Raw genomic sequence first — 15,638 nt, forward strand, 5'->3', positions numbered from 1 at the left:
TGAGTGCACGAGTTTTCCTGCTGCGACAGCTCTGTGAGCAATGAACAGCTAATTTGCGTGTAGGTAAATGTAAGGTGATGAATATATGAGCTGAGGAAGAAAACAATCACTTTTATGAGAGAGATGTACTTTGAACTGACCATTACAATTTTGGAGCGAGATCTTCAGATTATGATAGTTTTGTGAACAGCTTGGCTCTTAAGTAGTGGCTAGAAGAGTGGAAATACTAAAAAAGTAGTAAAATAGGGAAAATAAAATTTTAGGAATTGTTAGGAAAGAAATAGAGAACAAAAGAAGAGACACTGCTCTCCCAGCAGGTAAACATGGCTCACCTTTCTGTTGTAGCTAAGCAATAGAAGAGTGTAGTATTAATTTGTTAACTTTAGATGGCTCAATTGGTCTGTCAATTGGAGCTTTTGGCCTCAAGTTTCCACAACTCTATTGTGTTTTCAAGGGAGCCTGCAAAATAGCTGTGAAATTCACATCCCTGGAAACGTTCTTAAAGTTGAAGAAGCATTTCAGATTGTTCAGTTTGCAAGTCTTGTTATTTGTTCTTTAAAGATGTACAGGAGAAACCTGAGTAAACATTTAGGAACCCTGGTGTGCTCCAGAGGCCAGTAAAACACCACACGGCCATTTTGTTATCAGATGAGATCTTGGTTTGCATTAGTTGCCGTTGTTAAATAATCTTATTTACTGCAAATGTATGTTCAGAGTTCCTAGGGCTGGGCTCTTAACGCTTTTCATCACTGTCAGATGGGGAGCTGTTAACTTCCCTTGGAGACAAATTAGAGACTTGCTGTATTCTGCATAATACAGAAAGGAAGTAACAGAACTGAAACAGATTTTTGTGATAGAGGGGTGCACAGGATTTCTTAGCATGTGGTCTTGCTGGCTCAAGAAACGATTATCCAAAACTGCAAAGGAGAATCCTGCAGCATCCCACTGTCTCAATTTTGAAGCTGGCAAGCTTGTGCAGCTAGTATGGCATTAAATGGGAAAATGGGCAGTTACGTATCTCTTCTGCAAGCACAGTCTTGGTTCATCATGCAGAATTTCAGCTGAAGCTTGCAAAAAGTCCTAAACCTTTTCTTGATCTGATGCACAAATGTTGCATATAAAGAGAAAGGCATATGAAATTGAGCATGTGCAACATTGGCATGTAGATGGCAAACATTATAAAATTTGCAAAGCAGGAATCTGAATTAAAGGTCAAACTCTTGATAATGGAATATGAAGTCGGGATGCAACAAACTTTGTGCAAGGGAAATTTTTGCAAAGTTTCAAGAGTGCATGAATTGAAAAAGCTGCTGTAATTTGAACATAATCATGCTGTAACTTAAAAGCTTACAAGTCACAACCCATGCACAAGACTTTTTTTGGTTGGTTGGGGTTTTTTTTATGATGTATGCACCTGGAAGATTAATTGTCATCTGTAGGATTCTGTCAAAGACAAACTTGTTCTTTTCAGCAAGTGTTTGAACACTGACGTGGAGGGAGTGGCTTTCAGAGCTCTCTGGGTTATTTGTAAACTGTGCCCATTCAAACAAAATGTGTTTGTAATTAACTTTACAATCATGTATCTAAACAGTGCCCACAAGCAGGTTGGCCTTAGAAAGCAAAACCCTCCTTCCTGTCCTTCTATCTTCAAATAACATAAACTGTCAGTACAATATTGTGGCAAATGGGACAATGATAACAACAGAAAGACCACAAATAATGGAAGAGAAAGGAAAGGTGACTCTGCAAACACCATGCACAAAATGAAATCCAAACTGGAACACCAAGTATATCTTGTGGTAATGTCTGGGAGACAACAGCAAGGTCTTCAGGGAACTGCTCTGGGAATTTTTTGACAAAGCTTCCTAGAGGGGAAATTGGGTGGCAGTGCCACTCTATTTTAGGTGTGTGTGTCAGAGCTCCTCTTAACTGCACAGAGAGCTAAAAAACTTTCAATTGTTTTAACTTTTAACTGGATTTTGTTTCCATACTCAGATAACAGATAGTAGGCACGTTTGTCTGCGTGTGCAGCTCTGCTCGGTGCCTGGGCAGCTGCTGGTGCTCCTCTGCTGGGTGCAGACAGCCCACACCAGGTAAGCCTGTTCGGGCTGAGCACAGTGCTGTGGACACAAGCACTGGAAAACCATGCTGTGCCAGAAAAAGGCAGAAAGAAGTGGGAGAGAAACAAGCAAGAGAGTTCTTAGAATAACAGATTTATAGGACTGTAGTTTATTAAGCTTTGTTTCTATGTGTTGAGGTTTTTTTAAGACTTTTTAAAAAATGCTTTTAAAGAGGCATTGATGGAGATTACTGTTACAATATGATCTTTAAAGAGATGTTGAGCTACAGTACCTGGCTCCAGTGTCTGGGCTCCAGTAATATACCTCACATGCTCAGATTCAGTTAAATCCAGTAGTATTTTGCTTTGCTACAGCAAAGCAGCTGGGAAAGGCAGGCACAACACTAGGACTGTTCATTTGGCCATGCTATTATCGTCTCTTAAGAAATTGCCCCAGGTCTGCATCTAGCAGTCTTGCTCGCTTGTTCTGTAGATACTGTCCTTCTCTAGATGTTGTTTTGAGATTCACAGGAGGTACTAACCACAGATAAAATACTGGCTCCTCTGTGACCTTTCAAGTGGTTTGAGTTTGGATTTGTCCCAGTAATACTTCCTTACTGCATGCATTTCTGTGTTCTGTGGCTCATACTAGTTGAATTAGGATAATGTCTCTTCTGCCTGTTACCAGTGTTTTGGGGGTGGAGGGATTGGTATTATACCAAGACTCCAATAAGTTCAATGAAAGCCATAGCTCCAGAAATAAGTCATGACATTTAAAAAAAATCTTACCCAGTATTACTGTTCTTTTTTTTAGAAGCAGGCTATAATGGGGAATAATAGCAATGTGTATTCAGCCAGCAGGTGGAATGCTGTTTATGAGAAGTCCCTTCGTAAGCTCTATGGCATTTGCTTTGTTTCTTAACTATGTTTTATCTTGGAAGTGTTCTATCTTGAGGAGTCTGGATAGCACAAAGCAGAAAAGATATTGTAGTTTCTGGAATTATGAATGGCAAAACAAACTGTTCGCAGTGGTAATGCAGGCAACCATTTCACTGGGCAGTCTTGTTCAACAAGGACGCTTGAGTTTGCAATTTGATTCTGTTGAGAGATTTACTCACTTATGTAGCCCAGATGAAGATACTGAGATCTGAACAAATAGCTGTTTGCAAAATTTACTACTTATCTGTTTAAAAACAAACCAGCCCCAACCCTACAAACCCAACACAAAAAAACAAACATAGAAAAAATACCCAAACAGACCCAACCAAATCCCCTTTCCCTTAGAGGTGAGAGAAAGATAATAGCTGAAGTATTCTGTTTTCTTGAAATAGTAGGAACTGAGTAGTCACAGTTCTGGATTGTAGTCTTTTGTACCACTATGACACTTTGTTTTCCATATCGGTGTGGTCAAGATACACACTATGAATTAACAGATGTGAATCAGGTAATTTTATCACCTCATATTAGAAGACATTGCTGTTGTGTTACACTTTCTTTTGATAGATCACAGTAATTGAGGTTTAGTCACTGAAATAACACGTTTCAGAACAAGCTAGATGTTCTGTATATGTTAAATTAACCTTTCAAGCATGGAGCAAGATTGATTTGTCAAACATCTTTGAGCAAAATAAGCAAAAGCTGTTCACTTCATCTCTGATGATGTTTATGAATTTAAACAAAACAAAAATACTTGTCACTAACAGACTAATTAACTACATGTGAAGGAAGCTAATTTAACAGAACCGACATATGCATACAAATTTCCTATTAGGCTCTAATGTGAAGTGTTCTTAAGATCTGCTTTAAATGATTGACACTCAATGTGTTTCAAGTATATACTTTGAAAGCAGATGCAGGAATTGAGTGTGTCTGCAACCTACCCAAGAGACTGCTTATAAAGTGCTAAGAGAAGTGATTGAAACAAAAAAACCCTACTTGAAATAGGTACACTAAAGATGCTGTTTGGCCTGCAGAAAGGCTAGGTGAGCAATTCCTACACAGTAAGAGCTGGAAGGAGACAAATTGTGGAATATGATGTGTGTGTATAGAGAAATGTATTTGATTTTTCTTTCATCTGAAAGGATCACCTATTTAATTAGGCCTAGCTGTGCCAAATGGAGCAAGAATTGCTACCTGCCATTCCAGAATTATAGCCAGGGAAATACTAAAGGAGAAGGAGGAAGAAGTGCTGTACCATCAACTTGTTTGAACAGATAAAGTCAAAGGTATTTTTTAAAGACTAATTCTATCAGCCATATCTAATCAGGAAACCTGAAGCTGAAGAAACTGTACAGCTATTTCTTCATCTAACTCTGCAGGTCAAATCTGAAAACAGTGCAAACAGATACATTTGAAAAAATGAGTGTCATAAATGAAATCCTGTAATTCACTGCTTTATGGGAAAATGACAGTAGTAATTTTTGAGTGTTGGTAGTGTTCTCTTCAAATATAGCAAAGAACTGAGTAGTGTGCCATTCGTATATAGGTAAGGAAAGACAAGAGAAGAGTTATAACTTCTATAGTCGTCTTGTGCTGTGAGGTAATATTGCAAATGCCAGTTGAGTTCTATCATTGCAGACAGTGTAGGTGCAAGACCAATGATGGACTGGTACTCATAAGAGTATTACCAACAAAACTGAGTGCATGGTAGTGAATGTAATGAACCAGTAGGAACTAAATATAATCTATAGATAAATCTGGTTAGGACTCAGAGACATAAAGGGCTGGCAAAATCTCTGTAGCAGCTCTAAGTCAACTAGAAGTAGAACAGACCAGACCATTAAAACTGGAGCACAGCATTGCAGAGGATACACCTGAAAGATAATATTATTTTTATATCAAAACCCCTTAAGTTTTATTTGAGATGCTACTATAACTGCTAAAGTGCACAGTTAACCTCCTAAAGTACCTGTGCTTTTTCCTGAATAGGTTGCTCACAGACATCTATGTTGATAACTATACAGTTTTCTGTGATACCTTAGCTGCACACAGAACATCAACCTACTAAGACTGGTTTCCTACTGAGATAAGGAACAGATGGCTGTGTTTTGTTTAGGAATATACCTTTTTATCTCTATTACAATAAGTCTCTGGTGAAAGAGAAATCAATAGAGGTACTGGTTCAGGTTATTATGAGGTATAGCTGCAGCATGCTGAAAATGTAGTATCTTGAATTTCTCATCTTGGGAGTGATCTAGATTTACAGGGGGGTCCTGTAATGCTGGTAAATAAATCACTGGATGCAGCTTGACATGCCCATAAGTGGTTCTGTGGTTCAAAACATCTGTAGCTTGCTGAAGTTGTGCTACCAATGTCTGTCCTTTTTTTGCTGAAGTCATGTCAAAGCTTTGATTTCCTTGTCTTGCACTCTTTTCAATCAAATGGCCATGTTTGCTGTTTGACCCTCATTTTTGTCATAGATGGCATCATGGTAATCTTGTAGGGCTGCTCTAATGTGACAGTTAGCTGCTGAAACTGACCAGTGCATTGGCTGAGAGCAAAGCAAAGAATTCTGTAGTCACCTCCACTAGCTGTCACATCTGCTTGGAGATGCAGACGCTGCTCATTTGGGTTGTACAGTTGCTGTGCTGCTGGCACAGGCTGTGACCTGACTGTCCTGTCAGCAGCTAATGATAGCACTCCATTAGTTCCTGTCTTTGACCAGCCAGATAGCCTACAGTTTCACTTACCACTGCACACTCAGAAATTATAGCATTTCTGACTGAAATAGCATTTTCCCCTTTCACTTCAGGTGAATCTTATCTTACATCACTGAAGTTGGTGAGTTTTGCTACCTGAAAACTTGTATTAATTATAGCTTACTCACTCTAAGATTCTTAGGGAAATAAAAATTCTATCCTTAACATTTTTCTCAGTAAATACTTGCAATTCTGCTTATTTAATGCAGATTGAACCAGGAATAACCTGTTATTTGGACTGCAAAGAGATCAAACCAGGATCTGAATCACCACCTAATTAAGAACTTAAATACAAACTGAGCAAAACCGAAGTACGTCAGTTTCAGGGCGGTTCATATGTTTTCCTTGTAGCTTGCTGAGGTATACTCAAAACACCTAGATATTTTTATAGTCTGAGTATCTTACTGGCTGCCAATGTAAAAATACAGTATTTGTGAGATTGTATTATGGCACAATAAATCAAAAGGCAGTCCAGTAGGCCTGTATATAGAGATCAATATAACATTTCAATAATGGCATCATTATGTACTGTGTCTATAAAGATATAACAAACTGTCAACGTGATTTCTGAACCTGAGCTGAAAGACTGCAATGTGAATGACACTTCAGTTTGTGGATGGAGCTTGGAAAGGCTGTTGGTTATTTTAGAAACCTGACTTATCTGTTTTATTGTAGTCAGTGTACAGATCAAAACAAAGTTATTTACCTTCTTCTTTGATCTCTCTGACTTCTTGGAAATGTTCTTTACTTTCGTATGGAGATGATATAAAACCTTAGAGGAAAAAAGGAGCAATATATTAAATGGGAAGTTTAATTTTGTATATTAACATTTGAACTCACAGAAGCAGCAAAGATTAAAAGAATTGTTTTAGAATGACTTCAGCCAAAGTTGAATTTGATACTCTGAGAATTTTAAACCCTCCACAATTCTTTCTCCTTCAAGAAACAAGGTTAGGAAAAATCATTAAAACCACTATGCTTCCAGAAGATGTGGTTCAGCCTGCTCAGCCTGCTCAGCTGACATTATCCTGAAATCCACAGTAGTCTTTCCATGGATTTTCATTTTTAGTTTGTGCCTCACATTATCTAGATTTATTCTCTAGGCTGATTGTATACAAAGGCAGAGAGCAGGCTGCCAGTTCTCTACCATAGTGTGATTGTCCTGCCGCTCCTGAATGCAGCACTAACAAATGGGGCAGTTGGAGTGTGCTCTCCTTTCAGAGGGAGAGACATAAGAAATATTAGAGCACCGTAGGGAAATTCTCAGTTAACAACATCTAGATTAAGCTTTTGAAACCTGATTACAGTGGGCAGTAACCTGGCAATGTTTATATGTTGGCCTTTGGAGCTAAAAGACTAAATTTTATGAAGCAATTAATGAAAAAAAAGCCTCTATGAAATGCAGCTCACCTTCTGGTTGCTGCTGTCTCACCTAGGGCAGAGAGGGGATAAATAACTGGAGCTACAGTATCAGGCGTTAACAGCTCTAGTGGATTTTTCCTCTTGTAACAAGCAAGGTTGTAGGTTTAGAGATTTTTAGCCTAACTCTTAAGTGCATTGTCTTGTCCTTAGCACTAATGTTAGCAGAACAGATTAGTACTGAAAGTATATTTTGATTAAGCAGACAAGAATTTAAATTATAGGAAAACTTTTTTCCCCCAAAAGGACAGACCTGCAACCGACTAGTGACAAGGAAGTCCAGTGCCTGGCATTCACTGCACAATAGTGAATTAATTCAAAATTCACAGAAGACTTATTCTGCATGCTAGCACAACTCATACACTTACTCTCAGTCTAATACATACTAAAGATCAGTAAGGGAAAACAAAAAATTAAGTGACAGCAATCCACAAGAAAAAAAAGAAGAGATTTCTTTCTGAATAAAACTCTGATCCGAAGATTTCTTTATGTGAGTCTTTGCAAGACACAGTGTTTGAGCTTTGTGTTCAAAGTTGGTGATGTCTTTATCTAATACTCTTTCTGTACACTCTCTGCATAGTTTTTCTCTCCATGGGTTTTTTCTCTTGCTAGGGACAAACATCTTTTTTATCAAGAGAGGGTAAAATGGAAAACAGGAAAAAAACAGCAAGAGTCAGATTTGAGTGTCAGGCTGTGTGCCGATTTAGCAGTTGTAATCCTTTTTGTGAGCTGGTGTAATTTCATTCTCTGTTTTCTTTCCCTTCCCCTGTTTCAGGGAAGTATTCTGTACCAGGAGAGAGTATGGAAAGGATTCGATCTCTTATTTGTTGTCTGGGTGGCGTAAGTGTACACATCCAAGCCACCAAGAGCCTGTGAGTGATCTTTCCCTCCATTCAAATATTACTCGTGTCCCTCTCACCTTGGCATAGCAGCAGGTGATGAGCACCAGGGGCAGGTGGTATCCCACCAGCAGGATGATAATCTTGTACATCTGCTTGGCTGTTGAAACATCTACCCAGTGCTCCCAGCAGAAGGAGCTGTTGGGTGCTTGCTGATAACCACTCATGAGGGCCTGTTGCTGAGCTACAGGGATGGCAATGAGTAGAGACAGCAGCCAAATGACACCCACGCCGAGGGCAGCGTTGCGCTTGCTGCGGAAACAGGGTGAACGCTTGGCAGGGTGAACCACAGCAATATATCTGTCCACAGACATAGCCACCAGAGTAAAGATGCTGACCAACATTGTTGCCATGGTCAAGTAGTGAACCCACTTGCAAAAGAAGGCACCGAAGGTCCACTCTGGCAGGGAGTAGATGGTGGCTTGGAAAGGGACGCAGAAGAGCAGAAAGGAGAAGTCTGCAATGCTCAAGTTCAGGATGAAGATGTTGGTAGCACTGAGTGATAGGCGTCCCCGGGGCCGGAGACATCCCAAAACAACCAGTACCAATGTGTTTCCCACCGTTCCTAGGAGGAAAATCAACACAAATAGTACCGGTACAATCACCACCTCTGGGCCACCTCTGTTTGCTTCTGACCAGCATGTTGGGGCCCATGTTTGGTTAGTCTCAAGGCTGCAATTGCTGGTGTTGGCTCTGAGGGAAAGCACAAAGTTGTCTTCCTGCTCCTCCATGGAGCAAGGCTGAATGCTTGGGATTTCCAATGTTCTGTGTCTTTCTTTTAGCGAGCAATTTTCTTCAAATGATTCTTCCAAGTTCTCTCTGTGTCCGGTGCAGATTGTTCCAGGAACTTGCAAAAAAGGGGGTTGAGGAATTTTCTAATCCAAGATGTAACTGTAGGTTTGTCAGTTGCTGCTGGAGAAGCTCTTGTGAGAGAGGAGAATCTATGCCAGAAGGGCTGAGGGTGAAGCTGCCCTGGGAGCTTGGAGCAGAGGCAAAGCGACTGCAGCTCGGCTTCCTCATGCCCCTCCTCTTCTGCTTGCCTCCCACACCAGTCCCTGGATCTGTGGCTGTCGTACCTGCTCTCCCAGCTTGCTCGGAGCTGTGACAGTGAGAACAAATGCTGTCTGTGACCAGAGCCCTTCAGTAAATAATCCCTGGTCTGCTCTGTCCCCATAAATTACTACTGACAAGGAGGGGAAGAGCAGAGCAAGAGCAAGTTCTCATCCAAAGGGATGGGTTGAGCAGCAGCTACTGAGCAATAATGTGTGCAGTTGTGTGAGAAGCAGCATTGGAACTGGCTGGATTAGGAGGAAAAAAGCTAAAATACTTTTTTTTAAAAAGAGAGCAGGATTTATTTTTGTTGTTTCATAGTATTTAATGTGCTCACTTTAGAGCATAAAGCATTCTGGATAGTTGTGTTTTCAGCACAAAAAACTGGGAGAACTTTAGTTTCAGCAGCTGGGTCCTGCCACCTCTTGAATATCTGCCCAAATTTTTAGTGCCTGAATATTCATGGATCTTGTTGATCTAACTGTAAAGAAGTTCTGGGTTCTGCTCAGGAGTGCCAAGAGCATCTGCAATGGAAAAGGAAAGGATTGTTCTAGGTAGCTGGGAGCAGCTGTAATATTCCATGCCAGGGAACAGTGAAAAGGATTAAAAAAAAGTAGTAGTTTTATTAAGGATTAATGGCTTAGTTACTGTGTGTTTGATGCTTACTTACAGAAACAGTATGTGTGTTTTAGAAGGTACCAAGTAATTTGGTTTCTACTGCAAGGGATTTGAGATAACACATGCAGGCATTTGAAAGCTGCATGCATGTCACCTGCAAAATAAACATAGCTTTGCAGATCTAAATGATTGCTTGGTACACTGAGTGGAAAATAGGCAGAGGACAGCACAGGTCTAGCAGTGAGGAGGGAGAGATCATAGGATTTTTTTTAGATTTGTAAAAAAATTTTTCAAAAAATCTCAAAATCTTGAAGAAGGGACATTACCAACTTCCTTCTCCATCTTCAGAATAGTATTAACAATTTTTAAAGCAACTAGACTGCTCCAGGCTAGGGGTTTTTTTTTTTTCAGATTTCAGTGAGAGTGTTATAACTGAGTGAGTGGGAGAAAAGGTGACTATTGTGGATGGAAAGTGGCAGTGACCTGCTGAATTAGACATGCAGTAAACTAGGTACAAGAACTCAGCTTGCTTTTAATAGGGAACTGAGAAGCTGCAAATCTGACTTCAAGTGGCAGCTGGCTGTTGTAGGACTATTCATGGCTGGTCTTACTTGGGAGGAAATAATTTCCAGGGGTAATTTGCATGCTTTGCTGAAAACTTATTCTGAAACCATGCTTACTATGGCAGTCGAAAGTTCTAAAAAAGGTAAAGATTCCTTCTTCTGTTCCCCTCTTTCTGCCACTTCTCAACTGCTTTAAATGGCATGTTTTTGACTAGGAGAAATCCTCTATCCTTGGGAATTCACAGCCCAAATACAGTGGGAAGGGAACTGAAAGTAACAACACAAAGTACTTGCCATAAGACATATTCATTAGTCCAACTTGGAGGAAAAGATCAAGATCTTTACTGAGAGCAGGACACAAATAGCAAATGAACCTGTAATGTGTGATTTGCTGGGAGTGTTCATATGGGATGTGGTACTTTAAAATTCGTGGTGTTTCACTTGGAAAACAGAAGCAATTAATGCACTGTAGATTAAGCTGCATGACATATCTCAGCTCTACAAATTCTGCTGTAGAAACTGTTGAAACTGTAGAAACTGTTGCTTCCCGGATGAAGACAACAAACACTTAAACATGAGTAAAGGAAACAAAATTTCTCTGTGGGAGGGGAAAAAAAGCTAGAAGTCTGACAGACTTCACCTCAACCAAGGCTGAATTGGAAGCCAGATGTTGTTGCCCTTGTCTGGGTTGATGTTGGGCTAAATGAAAGCACTGGACTCGCATGCTGAATCCCTGACTAAACAAGCATTAGAGGTGTCTTATTGAGAGAGGACAGCACCAGACCTTTATGGATAAATTGACAATCCCATAGTAAGGAGAAGAGAGGGAGAATGTCAGCCATAGGAACAAGGGTAGGTGGAAAAAAACCCAAAACTTTAGATGGAGGTTTTTAAATGGTACTATTTTTAGCCTGTTGTTGGTACAAACTAATTTGTCCATTTTATGATTGCTAATGGGTGCTTCAGCTCCTAATTACAGTGAATGTCTGGTATGTTGCAAATCACTTAGTGTTCAGCTAGTCATGGTTCAGCTTTTTGATACCTATGTGTTAGCTCTCTAAGCCCCTTGACTTTTGAGCAGAAGGAGCACACTCAAACATAACAACGAGCAAGAACTTCACTGTCACACTTCTCTCCCTCTATGGAGAATGTGGGTTACATCTGAGATCCGGATCCATTTTAAGGGAAACAAATAGGCATCCAGGCCCAAAAGTCCAGTTTGTGGCTTTGAGTTTGCCATCTGTTTTTGTATACCATGCTCTGGGCTGAAAAGCCCATTAGGCTGAATGTGAGCTACCTTGATGCAGCTACTAGGAAACAAGCACTGAAATAGCTGTACTTGGACTGTAACAACCCTCTCCAGTTGTGATCCCTAGCTTGGTTATGCCCTGGTGAGAGAAGGTGCAGTGTCTGTTCCTCTTTGAGTATTACCCAAAGAGGGGCAGGAGGGCCCACTGCCTGCTCTGCATGTAGTGGCACAAAAAGTAGGAGCCCAGATTCAAGTCCTTTCCAACCCCATATAATCCCTTTCCTAAAGGATCCGAAACCTTCATCACGTAGACACTAATTTACTTTTCCACCAGGCCATAAGCCAAGCTGTACAGGTACCTTGCTCAGGGAGGAACTATGATGAAGTACTGCAGAGAGTACACATATCACAGGGCCAGAAGAAAAAATAATTGATTGTTCAAGCTAGGTACTTGGTGGAAGAAAGGGGTTCTGAAATGTGGCTCCTCTGCTTCATTATTTTAGGGTTAAAAAGTCAATATACCGAATAAGTAAATTCTTTCAGCTTTTATGAGCTAAAAAGTCTGAGTCTCTTGAGTGGAGGATTGGAATCTCACTCTAACCATGAAAATGTCAAACATTGCAAGATATTAAAAGATAGAAATATCTTTTCTGAGGAGTCTGAAATTGTTCATGTGCTCTGTCAGTATGTGAACTAAACTGGAACTGCAGGGGTAGTAAAAAGCTGCTCCCTCTCCCTTGTGGATCTTGGGGGGCTGGACAGGAGTTTGGTAAATAGCTGCCAATTTGGCTCAAGCCTCTGTGTGTGCACACAAGGGAAGAAGGCCTTCAAAGCACAGAAAGGAGTTAACTTAGTCAAACACCTAGCTGAAAGGGTGATCTGCTGCATAGAGGTACCTAAAGTCACAATTACAGAAGGCCAATCACTTGGTCTCTTTTGAAGAGTCTCAACTTGATCTGACCAGTTTATTATGCTGTAAAAATCTTGCTGATGAAAGGGGCTTACATTGAATATAACTGAGAAGAGAGTCCTTTCATTTTAATTGATGACAGCTTCTAGCTCAGCTGCTCTGAGCCTGTGATGTTGCCGTTGAGACTGTACAGTCAGAATTTAAAGCAGATGGAGGTTTATTGATTGGTTCTTAATCTATTATATCAATTTGTACTATTTTTCTTAATTATGCAACTGTTTGGTCTATTGCCTGCCTCTGGATCTGCTTTGTTTGTATTGCTTAAGTGTTGGCTAAGATAAGAGCTTCTGGAGTATACAACTGTGTAACAATGGCAAAACAAAGTCAAGTCTATTCTTAAATGCAAATATAGGCTAAATTCTAAAACTGTGACTAGCCAAGTAAAAGTGTTCTGTGCTCTCGATCTCCAGCAAGGACAGGAAGATCATAAGGGTGTATCTACACAAATGGCATCAAAAGTGCATTTCTGAACTGATACTGTGAATTGTCCCTACTTCCTGTGGCTTGTACCACAGTCACTCTCCAAATCAGATTCTATAGGCCTGCACTACTCTCTAGCAAACACATAACCTAAAATATGGTAAGCTAAACTCTGGAAATGTTTTGATCTGGCAGAACTTCATGATATATTTCACTGTGAAATTTGGATGGAGAAAATCTGCAGTTAATATTGTGCCCTCAAATGACTAGACCATTAATCTCTTTCTGCAGGTTAAATAATTTTATCTGAAATTCTAACTGATTTTTGACTGTTAATCAAAGAACTATCTGATTTAGTAGAAAGTACTTTGAACTAAGAAAAGTCCTTTTGGTTCTAAGTCCTTCAGGGCAATATCTGTACTGCTCTCAGGAGTATGCTGCTTTCTAGGAGTGCCAGGTCTAACAAGTTCTGGTTTTCTCTCATCCACTTTAATGGCTTGGGAGGGGGAGCTGAAGTTTACCATCAGTTTAACTTTACATAGAATTATGGAATGGTCTCAGTTTTTCAGATAAAGTATTTTGCTTTGCTCAGTACCTGAGTGAAGGTATTGCTGAATTTTCTATTCTATATTTTGCAAGGTCTTCAGCTTATTCACTAGAAATGACCTCTGGTTAGTTAATCTGCTTTGCAGGTATCTTGGCATAAAAATTATACTAAGGACTCAATCTTCATTCCCTGAGGGAATGTCATTAAAATAGGAAGTATTTCTAAAAACCTCTTGGGAGGCTTTATAGGAGATTCAGGCCATGGGACTGAATATGTAGTCTGCATGTTTACTGCCTGACTCGCTTGTGTGCAATCATTGAGTGCAGGCAGCCCATTTCAGAAGAAAAAACAACTCATTTCTTGAATTTCTTGTGAGAAAATAGTTACGTGTACTAGTGAGGAGACAAATACATTGTTACAGACCGTTCTTGGATATATGAGAAAAAACTAAGGTAGTTAGAAACTTATGGAACAGACACAATGAAAAAAAAGCAAAAAGACCCTCAAACAACTTCAAGAATTACTACTTCACTGTGTACATAATTTGGCATCACCTAAACCATAGATGTATGTGGCTCATGTTCAAAGAATTATCTTTGAGTTTGTCTGTATAAAGCTTCAAAACAAATTAGAGATTTGCCTTTCTCATCCTTGAAAAGCTGTTTTATAATGACTTGTGAAGTCAGTCTCCAAAGTAGAAAATGATGTTGCTAATAAACAGATCACATGCAACCTTGTGCAGATGAAGGCAGCAGAAACATTTTGGCCTGTCTTCCTCTGAGCAATCTACCGTACAGTTATTAAATCAACAGATAATAATCTCTTTGCCAAGCTCTTTCATGTCTTGAGGTGTTGTTTCATATTGTATGGTAAGATAAAGATTTCTTTCTCAATGCCAGAACCTACTGTCTGCTAAAGAAGGAAACTTAAATATACTTTGTGCTAAAAGGCTTAAGGCTTTCAATAATTCTTACACTCTTCATATGCTCTGATAAAATAGCTCATCTGCTACTAAAAAAAAATCTCTATTTTCTGTACAGTGGTCTGGGACTATTTTTTGAAAAATATCTTTTGCTCCCTGTCTTCTGTGACTTGAATGTTCACTGTTCAAAATGGATTTTTTACAGTTTAACTTCATACTATGCTCAGCTTATTCTAATTTAACTTCTTCACTAGGAATAGAAAGTAGGTCATGTGAAACTTGCACTGATTTATAGTATAGGTTTGAGATGCACTATGCAGTATGTGCTTAGGTCAGGGAAGTTAGAAATATGTCTAAGCTGTCAGTCTTTTATGATTAGATACTTTGTAAAGTTCATGGAGCTTAACAAAAACACTCTCCCATGTTTGTTACATACAAAAAATCATGTAATTCAAAACTATGGGTGAATAACAGAAATAACCTTCATCCTTCTGTCTACATTGCAGGAGCTCTAGGTGATAGAAAGGTAATCTGTCAAAATCTGTTTTAACTTAACCTGTGTTTGAAATCTTTTGATTCTCACAGTGCATGACCCCGATATCCAATATCTGATTCTTCAGTTTAACTTTCTTTGAGATTATCTAGGTACAAGACAGGAACTCTTGAGAACATTTTTCCATGAACTCCAGTGAGTCTCTTCAAAGTGAGGTACAACTCAGCTCTACAGTCAGATATCTATCTAGGCTGAGTAGCTGACTGGGAAGACTAAAGTTGAACTGTTCAGCTACCTTTGACTTGTTAGTTGTAAAGCTTTTAATGAACCTTTTCTTTTGGTAAAGAATCAGTAGCCATACTCTCCAGTTTCTTGAGAATATGCTCAAAATATCCACAGAGATCTTTTGCCATTCTGATGAATTAGACTGCTAGGAAATTAAATTAGTACTTCAGCGAAAGTTTTTCAATTTTAGTAGCTATTTAGTCAATAGTGTAAGTCCTGTCAGCTCCACTTTTGGAACTGTGGCAACTTAAAAACTGTAAGAATACAGACAATGGCTTTTCTCTATGATATCGTGATTGCACAGATTAATAAAAGCAGCAGTGTAGAAATACTGGGCTCTCTTTATGTAAACTGAAGTGTGTGGTGCCATTGGCTTTGCTTTAGGCACTTTGACAGCATCTTTTGAGGCAGTTAAGTAAATTATGAACTGGCGAATTCCCTGTCTC

General features: G+C 39.5%; 1 protein-coding gene across 1 annotated transcript; it reads right to left on the reverse strand.

Moving 5' to 3' along the window:
* Positions 1-6,463: 6,463 nt before the first annotated feature.
* LOC104523180 (galanin receptor type 1) lies at positions 6,464-8,821 on the reverse strand (the record flags this gene model as incomplete). The annotated part of the gene is made up of 2 exons (XM_010165671.2): positions 8,096-8,821; positions 6,464-6,529 (listed from the first exon to the last, which is right to left on the reverse strand). Coding segments are annotated over exons 1-2 (777 nt in total), but the record flags the coding sequence as incomplete, so codon positions are not given.
* Between the last annotated feature and the right edge of the window lie 6,817 nt (positions 8,822-15,638).

The sequence above is a fragment of the Antrostomus carolinensis genome, unplaced genomic scaffold (genome assembly GCF_000700745.2).
Source record: "Antrostomus carolinensis isolate BGI_N321 unplaced genomic scaffold, ASM70074v2 scaffold46483, whole genome shotgun sequence".
In the NCBI taxonomy this organism is placed as follows: Eukaryota; Metazoa; Chordata; class Aves; order Caprimulgiformes; family Caprimulgidae; genus Antrostomus; species Antrostomus carolinensis.